This window comes from Chlorocebus sabaeus, chromosome 8 (assembly GCF_047675955.1).
Source record: "Chlorocebus sabaeus isolate Y175 chromosome 8, mChlSab1.0.hap1, whole genome shotgun sequence".
Lineage (NCBI taxonomy): Eukaryota > Metazoa > Chordata > Mammalia > Primates > Cercopithecidae > Chlorocebus > Chlorocebus sabaeus.
In genome coordinates, this window is record NC_132911.1 from 148,171,924 (window position 1) to 148,188,369 (window position 16,446).

The window sequence follows — 16,446 nt, forward strand, 5'->3', positions numbered from 1 at the left end:
CAGGCCAGGCTAGGATATCTGGAACTCCACCATGTCCCAGGAGAGTAAGGGCCTAGGGCTGTCTTCTCAGCCCAGAGGTCTTCCTGACAATGGTCGAAAGGAGGCCGGGCTGCATGAGCCCCCATCCTAGTACTAGTACATACCCTATCAGGGTAACCAGCTGCTGCCCTGAGGGGCCTTAGGAAGCTCACTGAAGGATCCCTCAATCCCTCTCAAAAATGGGCAGATTCCATATTCCTGCAAAATTCCTAATATTTATTGGAGTCTAGGCCTCTTCTCTGGATCCACAACCGTGTCCAGCCCAGAATCAGGTCCCCCAAACGTGTCTGGGACCCTGTCCCTTTCATTCTGGTCTACGCAAGTCCCCACACGTGGCCAAAGGACAGCACCCAGACTCTGCTCCTGACCAGTCAGTGTGCAGCAAGCCCACTTCAGTGGGCAGGAGAGTCTACCTCTAGGGGAGAAGGCGCCAGGAGCAGGCAGGTGAGAGGGAGTGTTCAGCAGGGCAGAAACCCTGCCTTGCTGTATCCAACTGTCATTCCCACTGCAAGCGCTGTGTATGCAGGGCCCGGCAGTAAGCCCAGCTGCCTGCAGCCAGGGCCCAGCGACAGACATCCTCCTTCGGTAGCAGCAGCAGCCTGTCCTCCTCTAGCCGGCTCAGGAGGCCTGCCACACCCAGCATCGTCCCCCCCCACATCCCATAAGTGTTGGCCGTGAAGACAGCTACAATGAGGATGGTCACTGCGACCACTAACAGCATTGCCTGACCAGCCACAGAGCGGCCCTCAGGGCTGAGGTGGCCGCCAGCCACTGCCAGCACCATGCCTCCTCCCAGGAGCAGGTTGGCAGAGGAGCGGTCCCCATTCACCCAGTGGAAATCGAAGGCCAGAAGGGGCAGGCCGATGACGGTGGCCACCCAGGCTCCAGCAAGACAGTCTTCACGTGTGCTCAGCCCTGGGGCCAGCATGATGGTGGCAGCCAAGACCTGGAGCAGGAAGCCAGCAGCAGCCCCTCGACTTGCCTGTCAACACAGGGAAGGGAGAACATGTGGGAAAAAGAGGCCGGGGCCACCCTTTTAAACAGGAAAGGGTTTTGGGCTTCCATGGAGACCTGGTCTTAGATGCACTTCCCACCAACCTCTCCCTAATTCAGGAAAATAAGTCCTTCGGGTGTGGGAGGTATGGGGATGCGCCCCTGCTCAGCCCCAGTGTACTCACCTGGGCTGTGCTCACGGCTGCGTGCAGAGACACCACTCCCAGCACCAGATGGGACAGGGCTGTGCTCCACTCGGCCCCCGGCTTGGGGGCCATGGCACCTCAGGCCGTAGTAAGTATGAGGACGCAGATAGGAGATATTCAACTTTGGAGAAAAAAGTGCGAAGCCAGCGACCTGGAGCCCTAAGCGCGTCACTCTAGTACGCCCAGGTTCCAGGGCCCCATTACTGGATGTTAGAAGAGGTTCAGTCTTAGATTTTCCGGATCCCTGAGGCCACTGCACACACCTGTGGAGAATAAGAACCTAATTCAGCCGGGAAACGGGGGAAAACGACTTGGTCTAGGCTGGGGGTACGTGAGCCGTGGGGCCCTGGAGCCCAAGTGGGAGTGCCAGGCTTGGGGAAGAGAGAGCGGCGGGGCGCCGCAGGCCCACGCGGCGGCCTCGGCCTGTTCCCTGCGCTCCGGGAGGCGCCGTTCTGGGAGCACAGGTCCAGGAGGAGCTACGGCGCAGGCCTCCGGGCGGCCGGCCGTGCGCAGTTACCGGCCTGCGCAGTTCCAACGCAGCGGCGAGCGAGAGGCCCGAGCCTGACCAATGCACCGCCCACCGCCGTGGGCCCTGATTCTTCTGCCAGGCTTCCGGGTGCGGGAGCGAGCGCGGTCGGGAACCTCCACCAGCGAGAGGAGCGGAGGCTAGAGCGGCCGGGCGGGGCTAGAGCAGCTGGGGGCGGGGCCTGGGGGGCCGGTTGGAGGCCATAGGAGCGGGTGGGGTCGGGAGGAGCTCGGGGACCAGAAAACGCTGTTTGGGTGGGTGCGTGGGCCTAGTGGTTTGGAAGGAGCTGGATGAGGGCAGAAGGGCCGGGGCGGGGCTGCGAGGGGAGGGTGTCTAGGCGGGGCTGAGGGGAACAAGATGTAGGCGAGGCTGAGAGCTGCGGGTCTGAGAGGGGAGGGGGCCTGGGTGGGGCGGGGCCTGGGCCCCTATGCGATGGGGTCTGGGCGGGGCTGCGAGGGGGCGGGATCTGGGCGGGGCTACGAGATAAGGGGTCTGGGCCAGACTGAGAGGGGCCTAGAAGGGAGGGGCCTGGGCAAGGCTGCAAAGGGCGGGGTTTGGGCGGGGCTTCGAGGAGAGGGGGGCCTGGGCGGGGCTGAGATGGGCGGGGCTCCGGGGAGGGGAAGGTGAACACCCGCGTGTTGAAGGCTCCGCGAAACCGGAGCGGTGGGGGACTATGCGGAGGGCGGGAGAAATTCCAAGGGGAGGGTCGCGGGAGCCGTGGGCACACTCAGCCCGGTGTCCGCGGTGTAAGGGTTGGGGCGCGCGGCGCGGCGCCGTGAGAAGCGGCGGGTCTGCAGGTGCGGCCGCGGGCACCTGTTTCTGGGACCCCTGTCTCCGCGCTCGCCCTCCAGCCGTGGGAGCCGGGCCGTGGGGGCGGCCGTCGCGAGCATGCGCACCGGCACTGCGGCGGGCGGGCGCCGAGTCTGGGCGCGGGGACGCGGGGCGGCGCGAAGCGGGGCCGTCTGCCGCCCCGCGCTCCCATGTACGCCTTTTACTCGTTGCTTATCTACATCTTCTACAGCCTCTTTCGCAGGGATGGTGGCGCCGCGGCGGCCGCGGAGCCCGGGGACCCCGCCCAGGTGAGTGGGGCTGGCCGCGCAGCCCATCGTCCCCCGCCGCCTGCCCCACCCCCACGCCGAGGTTCCCGGGGCGAGGGCGGGCACGAGGCGCGGGGCGACGGGGTCGTGCCGAGGACCGTCGGCTCGGCTCCGGTGCTGGAAGCGTAGATTTCGGCCCCAATCCTCCGGCCCGGTTCGCGGAGGGAAGGGGCCAGCAGGCTGCTTGCCCCCTCGTCAGGGGCGCTCCTGCTCCCTCCCTAGAGAGCCCGCAAGCCCCGGGGTCGCCGGCGGCCAGACCTGCCCGCGCCAGAGCTGTGGACCGAGCTGACCGGCCTGATCGGTAGGTGCGGGCTGGGAGCCCCGCTGTGCGAGGGCGGTGCCGGGACCTCCCTGGGAGGGGCGGAGGCCTGGCTCCAGCACGTGACCCGAAATGCCTCCCGCTCCCCTCCATGACCGGCAGGCAGCTCCGAGCCTGAAGATGGGTCGGAAAGCGGAGCCGAGGGCCGCGCGGCAGCGGTGTCCCTGGAGGAGGCCCTCCTGCGCCTCGCCGAGTTCCTCTCCGTCCAGCTGGGGGCGGAAGAGAGCTGCGGGAGCCCGGCCGACCTGGGCCAGGTGAGCGCGGCGGAGGGGCTGCTGGCAGCTGCCACCTGCGCAGGCCTTCCTGGCTCTCACAGCCCTGCTCCGATTCTTATCTCCTTCGCAGTCTGGCGAGGTCCCCCCACTGTTGACAGTGACCAGTCAGCTGTTGGCCCTTCTGGCATGGCTTCGGAGCCCCAGGGGGAGGCAGGCCCTGCTCCAGGGGACTCAGCCAGCCCCTCGGGTCCGGCCCCCCACTCCAGATGGTGAGTAAAGGGCAGTAAGTTGAAGAGGGACTCTGGAGGGAGCAAATCCTAGTAGAACCTGGGCGGCCTGGAGTTCGGGGTCATGTTCCGGAGGATTTGGACCAAAGACCTCTTTCTTCAGTGCTAACTGGGCCCACCCTACTCCAGGATCCACATCCCAAGAAGAAAGCGCTTCCCACCTCGGCGCAGTCCCAGGCGAGCCACTGGGGGATGAGGGCCAGGGACAGCAGCTCCTCCAGTTGGAGGACGACCAGAGGGAGTGGCAGCGGCTGGAGCAGCTCATCCTGGGACAGGTGAGGCTTCAGGAGCCAGAAGGGATCAGGGGCTGGGGCGCCAGAAAAACGAGGTCCACCCTGTCTCTCGTACTTCTCCCCAGCTGGAGGAGCTGAAGCAGCAGCTGGAACAGCAGGAGGAGGAGCTGGGTCGACTGCGCCTGGGCGTGGTGAGGCTGCGGGGAGGGTGGGGGGAGGACCTGGCAGGGCTGGGCATGGAAGGGGGTGCTTCAGGTGAGTACCGAGGCTTCCTCTCCACCAGGGGGCGACAGACTCAGAGAAAAGGGTTCAGCATCTCACCCTGGAGAACGAGGCCCTGAAGCAGAGCCTGAGTCTCATGCGGGACCTTCTGCTGCACTGGGGTCCCGGCCCCCCAACCAGGGCTCCGCAGGTACCCTGCTCCCAAGCTGCAGCCGTTCCTGCAGCCTGGGGCTCCTGCACACCTAGCATGCAGCCACAGTGCCCGAGCCTCCTTGGGACCTCCTGGGGTGGTCTGTGCAGGGCAGCCCCATCAGGGTGGCTGATGCCTGTGGGAGAACCCCCTCTCTCCGTGGCCCCTATGAGTGACTGATCCCAGGAGAGCAGAGGAACCGTGGGAAGGAGCTCTGCGTGGAGTTGGGAGGCATGGATTCACAGCCAGCTCTGCCCACCTCTTGACTTGACTTTCCCATCTGTGAAATGGTACCGCAGACCGTCCCTCTCTGAGTCCCTCCTGGCCCCCACCCTCCCGCAGGAGGAGGCGGAGGCATTGGTGGAGCTCCAGGGCCGGCTTCAGGAGGCCCAGGACACCACAGAAGCCCTCCGAGCCCAGGTGGGCATGGGGCCCAGGGATCCGTGGCTCAGGGGTGAGGAGGGCTGGGGTACTGGGAGAGGCTTATCTGAGGCAGGGCCTGGTAAGTGCCTGTTTCCTCAGTGACAGGGGTGGGGTTGGGCGGGGCAGCTGGGGGTGCAGGAGGTGCAGCTGCAGGGCCTTCAAGGGGCCCTCCAGCAGCTCCAGCAGGAGACGGAGCAGAACTGCAGGCGCGAGTTACTGCAGATGCATGGGCAGCTGGCAGGTAAGGGCTGGGGCTCGGGCTCACGGGAGGCCCTGGAGGCTGGGCCTTCCCTTCCAACAGACTTCCCTCTCCAGGACTTCGGGCACGGATGGCCAGCCTGCGTCAGGGCTGCGGCGACCTCCGAGGATTGGTCAGCACCTTTACCCAGAGCTGCCAGGGTTCGCTGAGTGAGGCCCGGGGCCAGGTCAGGACCCCTCACCGCCTAGCCCCTCCTCTCTGGGCACCCTATTCTCTGTTCTTTTGATAGGGGTGCTCTTGGGGAGTTGGCTGTACTAATAAGTGGGGCTCTGGAACCCAAACAGCTTTTGTGTGACCCAGGGTGGGACTTCACTTCTGGGCCTTGTTTTCATCATATGCATACTTGGTTGACAGTAAACTCTTAAAGCATTGCCTAGAAGCACGGAGGAGACGGATGATGTGGTGTCTCTGCCTGTCATTTCTGGGCTTTATCCTGGGGTTACTGAATTGATGTCCCCAGGGGCCCAGAGCCACTGAAAGTTGTGGCTCAGCACAGTTGGGTGGCCCTGTGGGGGCTCCTTGCTGCTCTCAGGACCCTACCACCCCCCACTTCCGCAGCTCCTTGGCTGACCCCTTGCCTTCTGTACATCCCTGTTCCCTCAGGTGTCCTGGGCCTTGGGGGCACTGTCATCTGGAGGGCCTGGCACTCAGCTCCCTGAGGGGCAGCAAGGGCCCCCAGCTGGATGCCCAGGGCGGCTGCCAGAACTCAAGGGTATGGCAGGCTTGGGAGCCCAAGGGGGCAGGGAGGGTGGCTGGAGGAAGTGCAGCCTCTCTGTGCTTTAGGGTCTGCGAGACACCCTGCTGACCTGATCCCCACTGCAGGAAATATCCGTGTGCTGTGTCGACTGAGGCCAGGGACATCCTCCAGCCTCGTGAGCGTGGAGCCTGGCCCAGGGGGCACCGTCACCACCTGCTACCGGGGGCGCCATCGTCGATTCCGCCTAGACTGGGTCTTCCCTCCAGACGCCAGCCAGGAGGAGGTGACAGCCTGCATTTGCAACCATTCTGACCCTTTCTCAGAGTTCCCTGAAGAGCAGGAGAGGCTCCAGTTTCCCGTTCCCAGTCTGGCTGTCCATCTGAAGGAGGGACGGTGGCTGGGCTCTAGCCAGGAGGGAAAGGGAACTGAGGGGGCTAGGAAGCAGGGCAGGCAGCCCAGCTTGGTGCCTCCTCCTCCCAGGCTTCACTACTTGTCCACTCCCCTTTGCTGGGGTCCAGGGTCTTCCCAGCTATGAGGGCCCCTCATTGTTTTGTGGCCCCAAGGCCGGCGGTGGGTGGTGGGGGCTGTGGGTGAGCAGACAGGCTTCTAGTCTTACTCTGCCCTGCCTGGATCCCACTCTTCTTCCCTACCCTTTTCCTGCCAGACACCTGTGGAAAAGCAGGGGCTCCAGCCCCAGCCCACCCCACCTTCACACACATCTTCATCTGCACGTGCCCTTTGCTGCTAGAGCTCCCATAGCTGAGGAGATGGCAGCTCAGAGCCAGGGGAGACTAGGTAAGGGGTAGAACGGCAGCAACTCACGCCCAGGCTGCCTGCCTGCCAGCCTGAGGGACAGGGTGACGACTGCCCAGCAGGTGGCCAGGGTCACCCTGATTCCCTCTTTTCCAACCACTTATCTCTTCATCCCACATATCCCTCTGGCCTTAGCCCCACCCCAAACTGCAGCCCTGCACGGGGCATGCTTTGTGCACTGTCCTCTGGACAGCCATCCTGGACAAGGCCCTCTAATGCAATGTGTCTGAACCTAAGGCATTTGTGGACAAGCCCTCACTTGTGCTCCCGTTTCTGCAGTGGTGCCATGATGTGCTCCTGAATGTCATCCACAGTGCCACCTCCATCCCATCATGGAATCTCAGTAACCCCACAGAACACAGAATTCTAGATTCTAGCCTCGTGGCTGTCTTCAAACAGAGCTGACAGCCCACCCTGTTACCAGTGACCACCTGGGCATAAAAGCCAGTCATGTTGCTGCCCAAAAGACTGTTGGTGTCTAGTGCCAACAGGGTGAATGTCCCAACCCTGTGTCTCTCTCAGCACCTGTCTGTGCCTGGGCTCCCGCAGGCCTGGCTGGCCACCATCCCCCGTATCTGCAGGCCCTTCCTGGGGTCACACTTTGTGAGCCAAGTACTGCCGTGGCCCTCTAGGTGCACTGCCACGAGCGTTCACAGCAGGTGCCACTGCAGCCCTTACCTCTTAGGGGAAATAGGCACAGGAAGGCCAATGAGTAAACTCCAATCATACCCGGGTTTGAACCGAGCAGTCACGTCCCAACATCTGGGCTTTTTTTTTTTCTGAGATGGAATCTCAGTCTGTCACCCAGGCTAGAGTACAGTGGTGTGATCTCAGCTCACTGCAACCTCCACTTCCTGGGTTCAAGCAATTCTCCTGTTTCAGCCTCCCAAGTAGCTGGGATTACAGGTGCGTGCCACCACGCCCGACTAATTTTTGTATTTTTAGGAGAGACGGGGTTTCACCATATTTGCCAGGCTGGTCTCAAACTCCTGACCTTGTGATCTGCCTGCCTCAGCCTCCCAAAGTGCTGGGCTTACAGGTGTGAGCCACCTCGCCCAGCCCATCTGGGGTCTTTTAAATATTTTTTAAAATTTATGCTATATATACATATATATTTTTTTGACAGAGTCACACTTTGTCATCAGGCCACAGTGCAGTGGCGCAATCTCAGCTCGCTACAACCTCTGCTTCCCAGGCTCAAGAGATCCTCCCACCTCAGCCTCCGGAGTAGCTGGGACCACAGATGTGCAACACCATGCCTGGCTGATTTTTTTTGTAGTTTTTGTAGAGACGGGCTTTTACCATGTTGCCTAGGCTGATCTCAAACTCCGGAGTTCAAGTGATCCACCCGCCTCGGACTCCCAAAATGCTGGGATTTATTTTTCTTTTTTCCACGTTGGCTTCCACATTAGGGACACCACACCTACGCTCTTAACTGCTGTCCCTAGGCCTCCTACGCGGTCTTCAGGACTCCAGAGCCTCTGCATAGGCTGTTCCCTCTTCTCATCCGTCTTTTCCCTTCTTTGCCTGGCAAATTCTTGCAAGCACCACCTACCTTCTCTAGGGAGACAGAGGGGACACACCCTCCCCCATGGTCTCTCAGAGCCATCTTCCCAGGGGACTAGGCTCTGCTTACACCTGCCTTCATGGCACTCCCCACCCCACCAAATAGGTCATAAACAGGCAATGTGGGGAGGACTCAAAACACATTCTCCCGCCTCCCCCCAGGTCTTCAGAGAGCTGGAACCTGCAGTGCTGTCCTGCCTCCGAGGCTATAGCGTCTGCATCTTCACCTATGGCCAGACAGGAACCGGGAAGACCTACAGCATGGAGGTGGGACACAGCCCACGCCCGGTGGGAGAGGCCCCAGGGGCCCTGCATGACTTGGATGTGAGCCCGATGTGTACCCCACCCCATCCTCAGGGCCCTCCTGAGGACCCTGGCATAGTTCCTAGGGCGCTGCAGTCGCTGTTCCGGGAGATGGGGACCGGCAGGCAGCACCGGGTGACACTCAGTATGGTGGAGATCTACAATGAGGCTGTCAGGTGGGCTACTCCACTAGGGAGGCCTTCTCCCCACCCCTGGCCCGGGGCGCTTCCGGGTTTCCAGAGAACTCTGGAACCAAGACCTTCCCCTTTCTCACCAGGGACCTCCTTGCCCCAGGGCCTCCCGAGCGTCTGGCCGTGAGGCAGGGCCCTGAAGGCCAGGGCGGGATCCAGGTGGCTGGCCTCACCCACTGGGACGTGCCCAACCTGGAGACACTGCACCAGGTAGGGCTGCCCCGCCTCCGGAGACCCTGTCCTTTCCTTCCAATTGGGGGCGGGGACCCCGCACCTGACCAGCCCTGTCGCTCCGCCTTCCAGATGCTGAAACTGGGGAGGAGCAACCGGGCCACCGCCGCCACCGCCATGAACCAGCGCAGCTCCCGCTCGCACGCCCTGGTCACGCTGACGCTGCGCGCGGCGACTCCACCGCGCGCTCCAGGCACCGCAGGTACCACGGCCAGTGCCTGAGCCCTGCGGAGTCACCAGCGCACCCGAGGCCCGGCCTTCCCCCATGTCGGGCTCGCTCGCCCCTCTAGGCACGCTGCACCTGGTGGACCTGGCGGGATCCGAGCGCGCACGGAAGGCAGGGGCGGCCGGCCCGCCGCGGGGAGACCCAGACGGCGCCCGGCGCCTGCGGGAAGCCCAGACCATAAACCGCTCGCTGCTGGCGCTGGGAGGCGTGATGGCCGCACTGCGGGCCCACCGGCCGCACGTGCCCTTCCGGGACTCGCAGCTCACACGCCTGCTGCAGCCGGCCCTGGGCCCCGGCACCACCGCGGTGCTGCTGCTGCAGGTGGGCGCCGGGGCGGCGCAGGCACGGGGCGGGTGTGTGCCTGCCGGTCGCCGCCCACCCGGGCCCGCCCACCCGCGCCTCTTGCCTACAGATCTCCACGCGGCCGGAGGACCTCGGGGAGACAGTCTGCTCACTCAAGTTCGCCGAGCGAGTGGGTCAAGTGGAGCTGGGGCCAGCCCGGCGCCGCAGGGTCCCGCGCTCCTCCGGGACGCCCTCCTCCCTCAGTACCGACACTCCGCTCACCGGGACCCCCTGCACCCCTACGCCGTCCCCTGGCAGCCCTCCATGCCCCAGTCCTGACAACGGCTCGGGCTCGGCCCTCACGCCCGGAGAGGGCCTGCCCCTGTAGTCCTGAGTGGCGTCCCTGCCCATGGGGTCTCGGGCCAGGTCTCTGCTGGCAGAGGCGGTAGTAAAGTCCCTGTACCCCCATCTTCCAGGGCACAAGCTCCTTAGCCTCTTTGGATCCATTGCCCCTGAACTCCCAGAATTACCCCTCCACCTCCGCAACCAGTGAAGTGTGTTGTGCCTGGTGAAGTGATCACCCCCCCCCCCCGCCCCCAGTCCTGCATCAGGCCACAGGTCTCGGCTTCCTCCTTATCACCATTTGTTGTTATCACAGCACACAGCAGGGAATCCCAGGCGCCCCCCGGCCAAGTGGTTACCCAAGTCACCACTCCTGACCCAAAAATCAGGCATGGCATTAAAACGTTGCAAATTCCTTTACTGTTAATCCTCCCCACCACCGGACCATGTAGGGTGCAGTCTTTACTCCCTAACCCCTTTCCCGAAAAAGGTGCTACCTCCTTCCCAGACAGAGAGAGGGCAGGACTTCAGGCTGGGCCCACCATAGGGCTCTCCCTCCCCCAGCCTGGAGCACAGGAGGGGAGGTGATGGATGGGTAGTGGGCTGAGAAGAGGGGACTAGGAAGGGCTATTCCAGGCTCAGCCCTGCCCCTCCAGCCTTGCCTCTGAGTGTAGGAGACAGAGGCATGACTGACCAGGGTGAGGGTTGTGCCCAGCTGGGCCATGGCCATGCCTGGGGTAGTCCAATAAACACCGTGGACTCCCAGCAAGGTTACTGCCTGGTGTTTCGAGGCTGCTGTGGTCGCAGACACCCACCTGGCCTTGGCTCCCTGTCAACAAGCTGGGGGTGGGAGCGGGAGGGAGGAGGGGCCCATGTCTTACTGGCCTCACAGGCTGCACCAGGAGAGCAGCCAGCCTGGGCCAGGGGCCGCCAGGTCCCGAGGGTGGCTGACCCAAACATCGTAGATACTTTTGTTGGGTGGCACCCCCTGGAAGAGGGCGTCTAGATCCCAGAGCAGCCCTGGGGGCCCTCGGGTTTCAGGGGCTACCCCCCAGTAGGCAGGGCTGTTTGATGGTGGGCATTGGGGACAGGAGGTGGGTGGTGGTGCCAAGGGCATTACCACATTGGGAGTGTAGATAGGCAAGTAGGAAGTGGGCAGCTGCCCCCAGAGGGAGGCCCTGTGTCCCCCGCTGGACAGCCCCCCAGGAACTGAGGCGCCCTGCAGTAGATGGAGAGGCCAGGCCCTAGGCTCTGGGGAGAGGGTCGAGGGCCCGATGGCTCCCCCCTGCACAGTCTCCCCCTCCACTCTCGGGCCAGGAAGAGGGCAGAGGGGCCACAGAGACCTCTCAGAAGAGGGCAGGGGTGGGGTGGGCACTGCCTCCTCCCCACTGTTCCCTGTGCCTGCAGGAACTGGGCTGCTCTGTGGAGCTAGCCCCGGCCAGGGTGCCCCCTCCCCAGACCCCCCTAACAGGGACTTGATGCTGAAGCCCTCACTGGGTGGCGGCGGGGGACTGGGCGGCCGGTACGGGCGGCCGTGCAGCACGTAGGGGCCCAGGTCCTTGGCGAAGGCTCCGCGCGCACCTCCCTTCTGCCAGCGCCTGCACAGGGCCGTGTTCTGCAGCCTTAGCGCCTCTGCTGGGATCAGGCTCACGTCGACCGCCCAGAAGTTGCCCTTGGCCTGGGGCTTTGCAGGGTCCTTGGGCACCTGGGTGTGGGGGTCAGACAAGGGTGCGGCTGCCCAACCTCGGATGCTCAGGACTTCCGCGCGCGCCCCGCCCCCGGGCTCCGACCCCGGCCTGCCCCACCTTGCGGAAGCATCGGTTGGAGGAAAGGTTGTGGCGAATGGAGTCTTTCCAGCCCTCGTAGTCTTCCCTGAAGAAGGGGAACACGGCCTGGACCTGACGGATGATCTGAAACCGCCAGGCGGCCGGCCGGCGCCGTGAGCCCAGACGGGGAGAGTGTAGCGCCCCACCCCTCCCCCACTACCGGGCTCAGGGGCGCGCGGTGCCGGCCCCTGCTCGCCCCGAAGAAGAACATTTCTGCGCGGAAGGGCGACAGAGGGGGCAAGGGGCTCCCGGAGAAGGGTCGTGCCTTGAGGCCCTCAGCTCTCAGGACTGGTCCCACTGGCATACCTGGGTGGGCTAGGAAGGTGTGGGGGTTAGGGTTTGAGCCTGGAAGTGGGTGGGGAACGAGTCTGGGGAAAGAGAGAGTGGGGGCCGGGGCCCTCTCACCTGGGCCAGCTTCAGTCTGCGGGAGGGTGCGGCCTGAATCACCAAGGCGATCATGGCCAAGTAGGTGTAGGGGGGCTTGTCATGTCGCAGGTACCTCTTCTTCCTCCTCTTGGGGGGCTGGGAGGGCGACTCTGCCTCTGGGGGCCCCAGGCGGGAGCCGCTGCAGGGCCCCATGCGGGACAGTAGACAGCGTGGGCAGGGGCCTGGCCAGGTGGAGGGTGCAGGGCAGTGGGGCAGTGTAGGAGGCAGGGCCGGGGCCTGAGGCCGGGCTGGGGCAGGCGGGCTGGGGCCTTTATCATTCGGATGGAAGGGGGAGGGGAGGGAAGGGAGGAAGAGGCTGTGGGGGAGGGGAGCATGCCGAGGGCTGCCACAATTAGCAGGTTTTGGTTAATCTGGAAGGGAGGGGCAGAGAGGATTCTAGTGGGGGCTTCTCCTGAGGCCTCAGTCTCCACCCCTGAGCTACCTTTGGGTGGCCAGGCCCCGCTTCAAAGGGGCTGCGATGACCAATGGCTACTTTATCCCGTCTTCCCTGGCCAGGTTTCAGGACCCCATTTAACAGATGGGGGAGTAATTCGCCCATGCCAAGCTCCCAAGGAGTGGAGCATCCCTGGAGTTCTACACCTAGCAGCTAGTAGGCCCTGAACTATGGGGGCTGGATACCCACTCAGGACATGATCAGGTGGGCCTTCCTGGAGGAGAAGGCCATGAAGTCTCCACCCTAGGAACAAAAGGGGGACACATTGACTCAATTGATTTCTTGGGAGTTGCTTCAGGAGCCCAGGTGGACCCCTCACCTCCTCCCTAGCCATCTCTCCTCCACCAGCCAAGCAAGGCTGGTGTTACGTACCCTGCCTCAAAGCCCAGGTTCTCCTCCCTCACAAGGTGCAAGTTTGCCCAAGAGGATAGCAGCTCTGGGAACTAGCAGGGGTGGTTGGTGCTGGCACCGGGCCAAGGGCCCCCAGACACATGGGGCCCAGGGATATGCTTTTGCCCTTCACTCTGAGAATTCAGCTTTTCTTGCACAGCCCCCACCATGATAACCTCAAAGGGCTGAAAATCTACAGCATATGGTGGGGTCCAGCACACCCCGAGGTGCGGAAGGGAGGGACAGGCAGCGAGTCTCCAAGAGGAGGCGGCCTGGGCTGCAAGGGGCCTTGTATGTGGGGTGCCACACTGCTCCTGCCTGCCACACCCCTGGTCGGGTGGTGCCCCTTTTCCTTCTATCTCTGACTCTCCCCTCAGACCCCACCTGGTTTCCCTTAGGACCCCTGTTACCACACCGACTGCTGGGGCCCTCTCTGTTGTGTTCCCTAGGCTATGGCTGCACAGTCCTGTGCCTCATAGGCTAATACTTGTGGCCTCTTACCCCACTCGGTCAGCAAGGCGTCGTTCTTTCCTATAAGTGTTTGTTGTTGTTTTGAGACAAGGTCTCACTCTGTTGCCCAGGCTGGAGTGCAGTGGTGCGATCTGGGCTCCATGCGGCCTCCACCTTCCCGGTTAGGGCAATCCTCCCGCCTCAGCCTCCCAGGACTACAGGCAAATGCCATAGCGCCCGGCTAATTTCTTTCTTTTTGGTAGGGACGGGGCCTCCCTATGTTGCTCAGGTTGGTTTACTGGGCTCGAGTGACCCACCGGCCTCGGCCTCTCCGCAAAGTGCTGGGATCACAGACGTGAGCCACCGCGCCAGGCCTTTCCCATAAACTTTTTGTTTGTTTGTTTGTTTTTTGAGACGGAGTTTCGCTCTGTTGCCCAGGCTGGAGTGCAGTGGCGCAATCTCGGCTCACTGCAAGCTCCGCCTCCCGCGTTCACGCCATTCTCCTACCTCAGCCTCCCGAGTAGTTGGGACTACAGGCGCCCACCACCACGCCCGGCTAATTTTTTTTTGTAGTTTTGGTAGAGACGGGGTTTCACCATGTTAGCCAGGATGGTCTCGATTTCCTGACATCGTGATCCGCCCGCCTGGGCCTCCCAAAGGACTGGGATTACAGGCGTGAGCCACCGCGCCCGGCCTCCCATAAGTTTTAAAGCACCCCCCTTTCCACTGGCACCTCCTTGGTGGGGCGCTGGAGGCTCCCCAAGTTCTGACCGCTCATCTCCGACGTCCCGGGCCCGACACCACCCCCAAAGCTGCCACTCATTCCGCTGGCGCCCGTCCCATTGTCTACGATGACTCGGTTTTGTCCAGCATAAATCAATGACCACCGTCCCGGGAGCCCTGGAGTACTTTGAGCCCTTCGCGTCCCACCCGGGCCCCGAGGAGGTCCCAGCCGCGGAGGACTCGCCCGGCCACCCGCAGCTGTCCCAGTTGGCCCCCGCCCCCGACCGTCCCTCCCAGGCCCCGCCCCCGACCTTCCCTCCCCAGGCTCCGCCCCCGACCTTCCCTCCCCAGGCTCCGCCCCCGGCTCCCACGGGGCACCGCGGCTTCCGGCTGTGGGTAGCGCGGGCCGGAAGTGTAGCGTTGCCATGGCGAGAGCCGGGCGCGGGGCCCGCCCCCGCAGCGCCTCGGGGAGCGCGGGGCCCACTGACCCGCGGAAGCCAGCGGACCCATTTACGCGGCGGCCGGCGCGGGACACGAGGTGAGGCGCGGACTCCCGGGTCCTGCAGCAGGAGCGGAGCGAAGGAGAGGGGCCCGGGCCAGGGACAGCCGTGGCGGGCCCGGGAAGGAGGGGCACTGGGTCGACACCGGGAGAGGAGGCCGGGCCGTGGAAAGATGAGGCCGAGGGGAGGGAGGAGGCCGGGGGGGGGCGGGAGGAGGAAGAGACCGAGTGGGGAAAGGAGGCTGGCGAGGGAGAAGGCTGGCGAGGGAGGAGGCCGGGGAGGGGCCCTCGGGAGACGCGGCTGCCGGCACGCAGGCGCCCAGGGCACAGGTCCCGGCGGGTCGCCTTGGGCGTTGCTGGCTGAGGCCCAGGGCAGCAGGTGCCAAGGGTCAGGAAAAGCAGGGAGCCGAAGGCTGCCGGTGGGCCCTTCGCATTTTGTTCCAAGGCGAAGGTGTGTGGATTCTCTGCAGCCCGTAGGTCAGGTAGACAGCTCCGGAATTATCCACATTTTCAGATGAGGAAATCAAGGCCACAGAGAGGGGACTTACCCAAGCTTTGTGTGGGCTTTGGAGCTAGGCTGAAGGAGAAAGGGGAGTCTCTCTCTGAGGCAAGTTCCTTCAACTTTCAGGGATTCACATGACCTCACTTGTAGCGCGGGGCGCCTGGACCACCCCTCAGGAATTGGGGTCAGGGCAACAATTACTAAGCAAGCACCCCGCCCGGGAGGGAGTGTCCGGGACTGGTGTGGGCCCCTGTCTGTACCAGAGCAGAGGCCCCGGGCACGGTGGGATTAATTTCCATGGGTGCAGAGACGGGAGGGGTGTACGGAGTCATTCTAGGCTTATGGGAGCCAGAGCAAAGTTAGCCGTTCCCCAAACCTCTGTGCCTGCCTTTTGTTCCTGGATTCCTACTTGGGGGTGGAGGTGGAGGCCGGGGTACCGCTGCCTTTTTCAAAGCGTGTCTAATACAGCAGTGAGTCCTCCTGGGCGTCTTGGCGCCCCTGTTGCTTCCTGGACGTGTTGGGGTTTCTCCGGGAGAAGGGTCTTGCCTGCAGTACCCTGGGCCTCCTGAAGAGGCCTCTGGCTGCGCTGCCTGATTCGGGGACCCAGAGCCACGACTCGCCGAGAGGAGCTCCCGCGGCGGGCAGCTGGGTTGCCTGAGGCGCTGGGGGCTGCCTCGTGGACTTACACACATACTGGCTCCATGCTTGTCACTGTGGTGGACGCTCAGAGCTCTGCAGGGCCAGCTGCCTGTCCCTGCCCCAAGTCCTCCAGGCTCGGGTTGGGATGGGGGAGGCTTTAGGGCGTCCTTCCACCTCCCGGTGCTCGAGCTGGATTTCCTCCCTGTTGGCTGGAGCCATCCCTCCTGTCTCTTGATTGGCCTGTCCTGGCCTCATCCCTCACCTGCTTGGGATTCACCTGGACTCTGCTTTGCCCCGAGGATTGCCTGGGGTGGCTACTAGCAAGGGGGCTCCTCCTGTATGACTCCACTTTGGGGTCTGTGTAGGGATTCTTGAACCTCTGGTCTGAATGAACAGCTGATTGATACAGGTCTCCGCTGCCTGCGGCTTAGGAACCTCAGTCTCAGGTGACCCCACAGACCGTACCAGCACCACCAGCTCCACCCTGCTCTGCCCTGGGCGTGTCCTACCCTAGCACTTGTGCCACATCTACCCATTGGCCAAATGAGAACTAGGTGGCAGTTCCAGGCCCTTCTTTCATGTCGAGGCTCTCCCGGCACTGGTGCACGCACACCTAAGTGAGGCCTTTTCATCAGACTTGCTCAGCCAGGAGCTCGGAGCCTCCCATGTCACATCCTTTGCTGGGAGCCCTGTGCTGCAGGCTCAGTAGCTGTTCACCTGGTCAGCCCACCGCACTTACTGAGTGCTTCCTATGAGTCAGGAACCAGCCAAATCCTGAGGATGCAGCAGGGAAACAAACAGTAAGTAGCATGTCAAGGATTAAAACAGAGTGATGAGATAAGAGAATGGCAAGGTAACCACAGAAGATCTCTGAGGA

The 16,446-nt window shown here is 63.3% G+C and overlaps 4 protein-coding genes across 6 annotated transcripts in view; 2 read left to right on the forward strand and 2 right to left on the reverse strand.

Moving 5' to 3' along the window:
- Window positions 1–234: 234 nt before the first annotated feature.
- Window positions 235–1,919, reverse strand: TMEM276 (transmembrane protein 276). Its single transcript, XM_008001974.3, has 3 exons — window positions 1,756–1,919; window positions 1,218–1,501; window positions 235–1,021 (listed from the first exon to the last, which is right to left on the reverse strand). Exons 2-3 carry the CDS (start codon window positions 1,308–1,310, stop codon window positions 536–538), a joined length of 579 nt encoding a protein of 192 aa, XP_008000165.1. The 5' UTR covers window positions 1,311–1,501; window positions 1,756–1,919; the 3' UTR covers window positions 235–535.
- Window positions 1,920–2,354: 435 nt separating this feature from the next.
- KIFC2 (kinesin family member C2) lies at window positions 2,355–10,075 on the forward strand. 2 transcript variants are annotated; one of them, XM_073018550.1, is made up of 19 exons: window positions 2,355–2,387; window positions 2,786–2,843; window positions 3,084–3,162; window positions 3,283–3,434; window positions 3,526–3,664; window positions 3,812–3,957; window positions 4,041–4,106; window positions 4,199–4,327; window positions 4,670–4,747; window positions 4,877–4,991; window positions 5,066–5,175; window positions 5,613–5,721; window positions 5,832–5,989; window positions 8,248–8,352; window positions 8,443–8,564; window positions 8,666–8,789; window positions 8,883–9,012; window positions 9,101–9,357; window positions 9,449–10,075. In XM_073018550.1, the coding sequence occupies exons 1-19, from the start codon at window positions 2,362–2,364 to the stop codon at window positions 9,704–9,706; spliced, it is 2,361 nt and encodes a 786-aa protein (XP_072874651.1). In that variant the 5' UTR covers window positions 2,355–2,361; the 3' UTR covers window positions 9,707–10,075. The 2 variants fall into 2 exon arrangements, with proteins under 2 accessions (XP_072874651.1, XP_037855859.1); XM_037999931.2 differs by lacking the exon at window positions 2,355–2,387 and having other exon boundaries at window positions 2,577–2,843.
- On the reverse strand, window positions 9,729–12,160 carry FOXH1 (forkhead box H1). Its single transcript, XM_073018552.1, has 3 exons — window positions 11,892–12,160; window positions 11,466–11,570; window positions 9,729–11,365 (listed from the first exon to the last, which is right to left on the reverse strand). The coding sequence occupies exons 1-3, from the start codon at window positions 12,063–12,065 to the stop codon at window positions 10,547–10,549; spliced, it is 1,098 nt and encodes a 365-aa protein (XP_072874653.1). The 5' UTR covers window positions 12,066–12,160; the 3' UTR covers window positions 9,729–10,546.
- Window positions 12,161–14,320: 2,160 nt separating this feature from the next.
- PPP1R16A (protein phosphatase 1 regulatory subunit 16A) overlaps window positions 14,321–16,446 on the forward strand; it is a 28,074-nt gene continuing 25,948 nt past the window's right edge. For both annotated transcript variants that reach the window (XM_073018570.1, XM_008001961.3), the window contains exon 1: window positions 14,321–14,467. The gene's annotated coding sequence lies outside the window, so the exon portion shown is untranslated. The remainder of the gene's footprint in view (window positions 14,468–16,446) is intronic.

Bases quoted from the DNA above. Each gene is read 5' to 3' on its own strand.
- TMEM276 (XM_008001974.3), bottom strand. From the start codon at position 1,310: ATGGCCCCCAAGCCGGGGGCCGAGTGGAGCACAGCCCTGTCCCATCTG. The intron at 1,022-1,217 runs GTGAGTACACTG...CTGTGTTGACAG, and splicing joins CAGCCGTGAGCACAGCCCAG to GCAAGTCGAGGGGCTGCTGC.
- KIFC2 (XM_037999931.2), top strand. From the start codon at position 2,745: ATGTACGCCTTTTACTCGTTGCTTATCTACATCTTCTACAGCCTCTTT. The intron at 3,163-3,282 runs GTAGGTGCGGGC...CATGACCGGCAG, and splicing joins CGAGCTGACCGGCCTGATCG to GCAGCTCCGAGCCTGAAGAT. The intron at 3,958-4,040 runs GTGAGGCTTCAG...ACTTCTCCCCAG, and splicing joins AGCAGCTCATCCTGGGACAG to CTGGAGGAGCTGAAGCAGCA.
- FOXH1 (XM_073018552.1), bottom strand. From the start codon at position 12,065: ATGGGGCCCTGCAGCGGCTCCCGCCTGGGGCCCCCAGAGGCAGAGTCG. The intron at 11,571-11,891 runs GTGAGAGGGCCC...TGGCGGTTTCAG, and splicing joins GCAGACTGAAGCTGGCCCAG to ATCATCCGTCAGGTCCAGGC. The intron at 11,366-11,465 runs GTGGGGCAGGCC...CCCCACACCCAG, and splicing joins CCAACCGATGCTTCCGCAAG to GTGCCCAAGGACCCTGCAAA.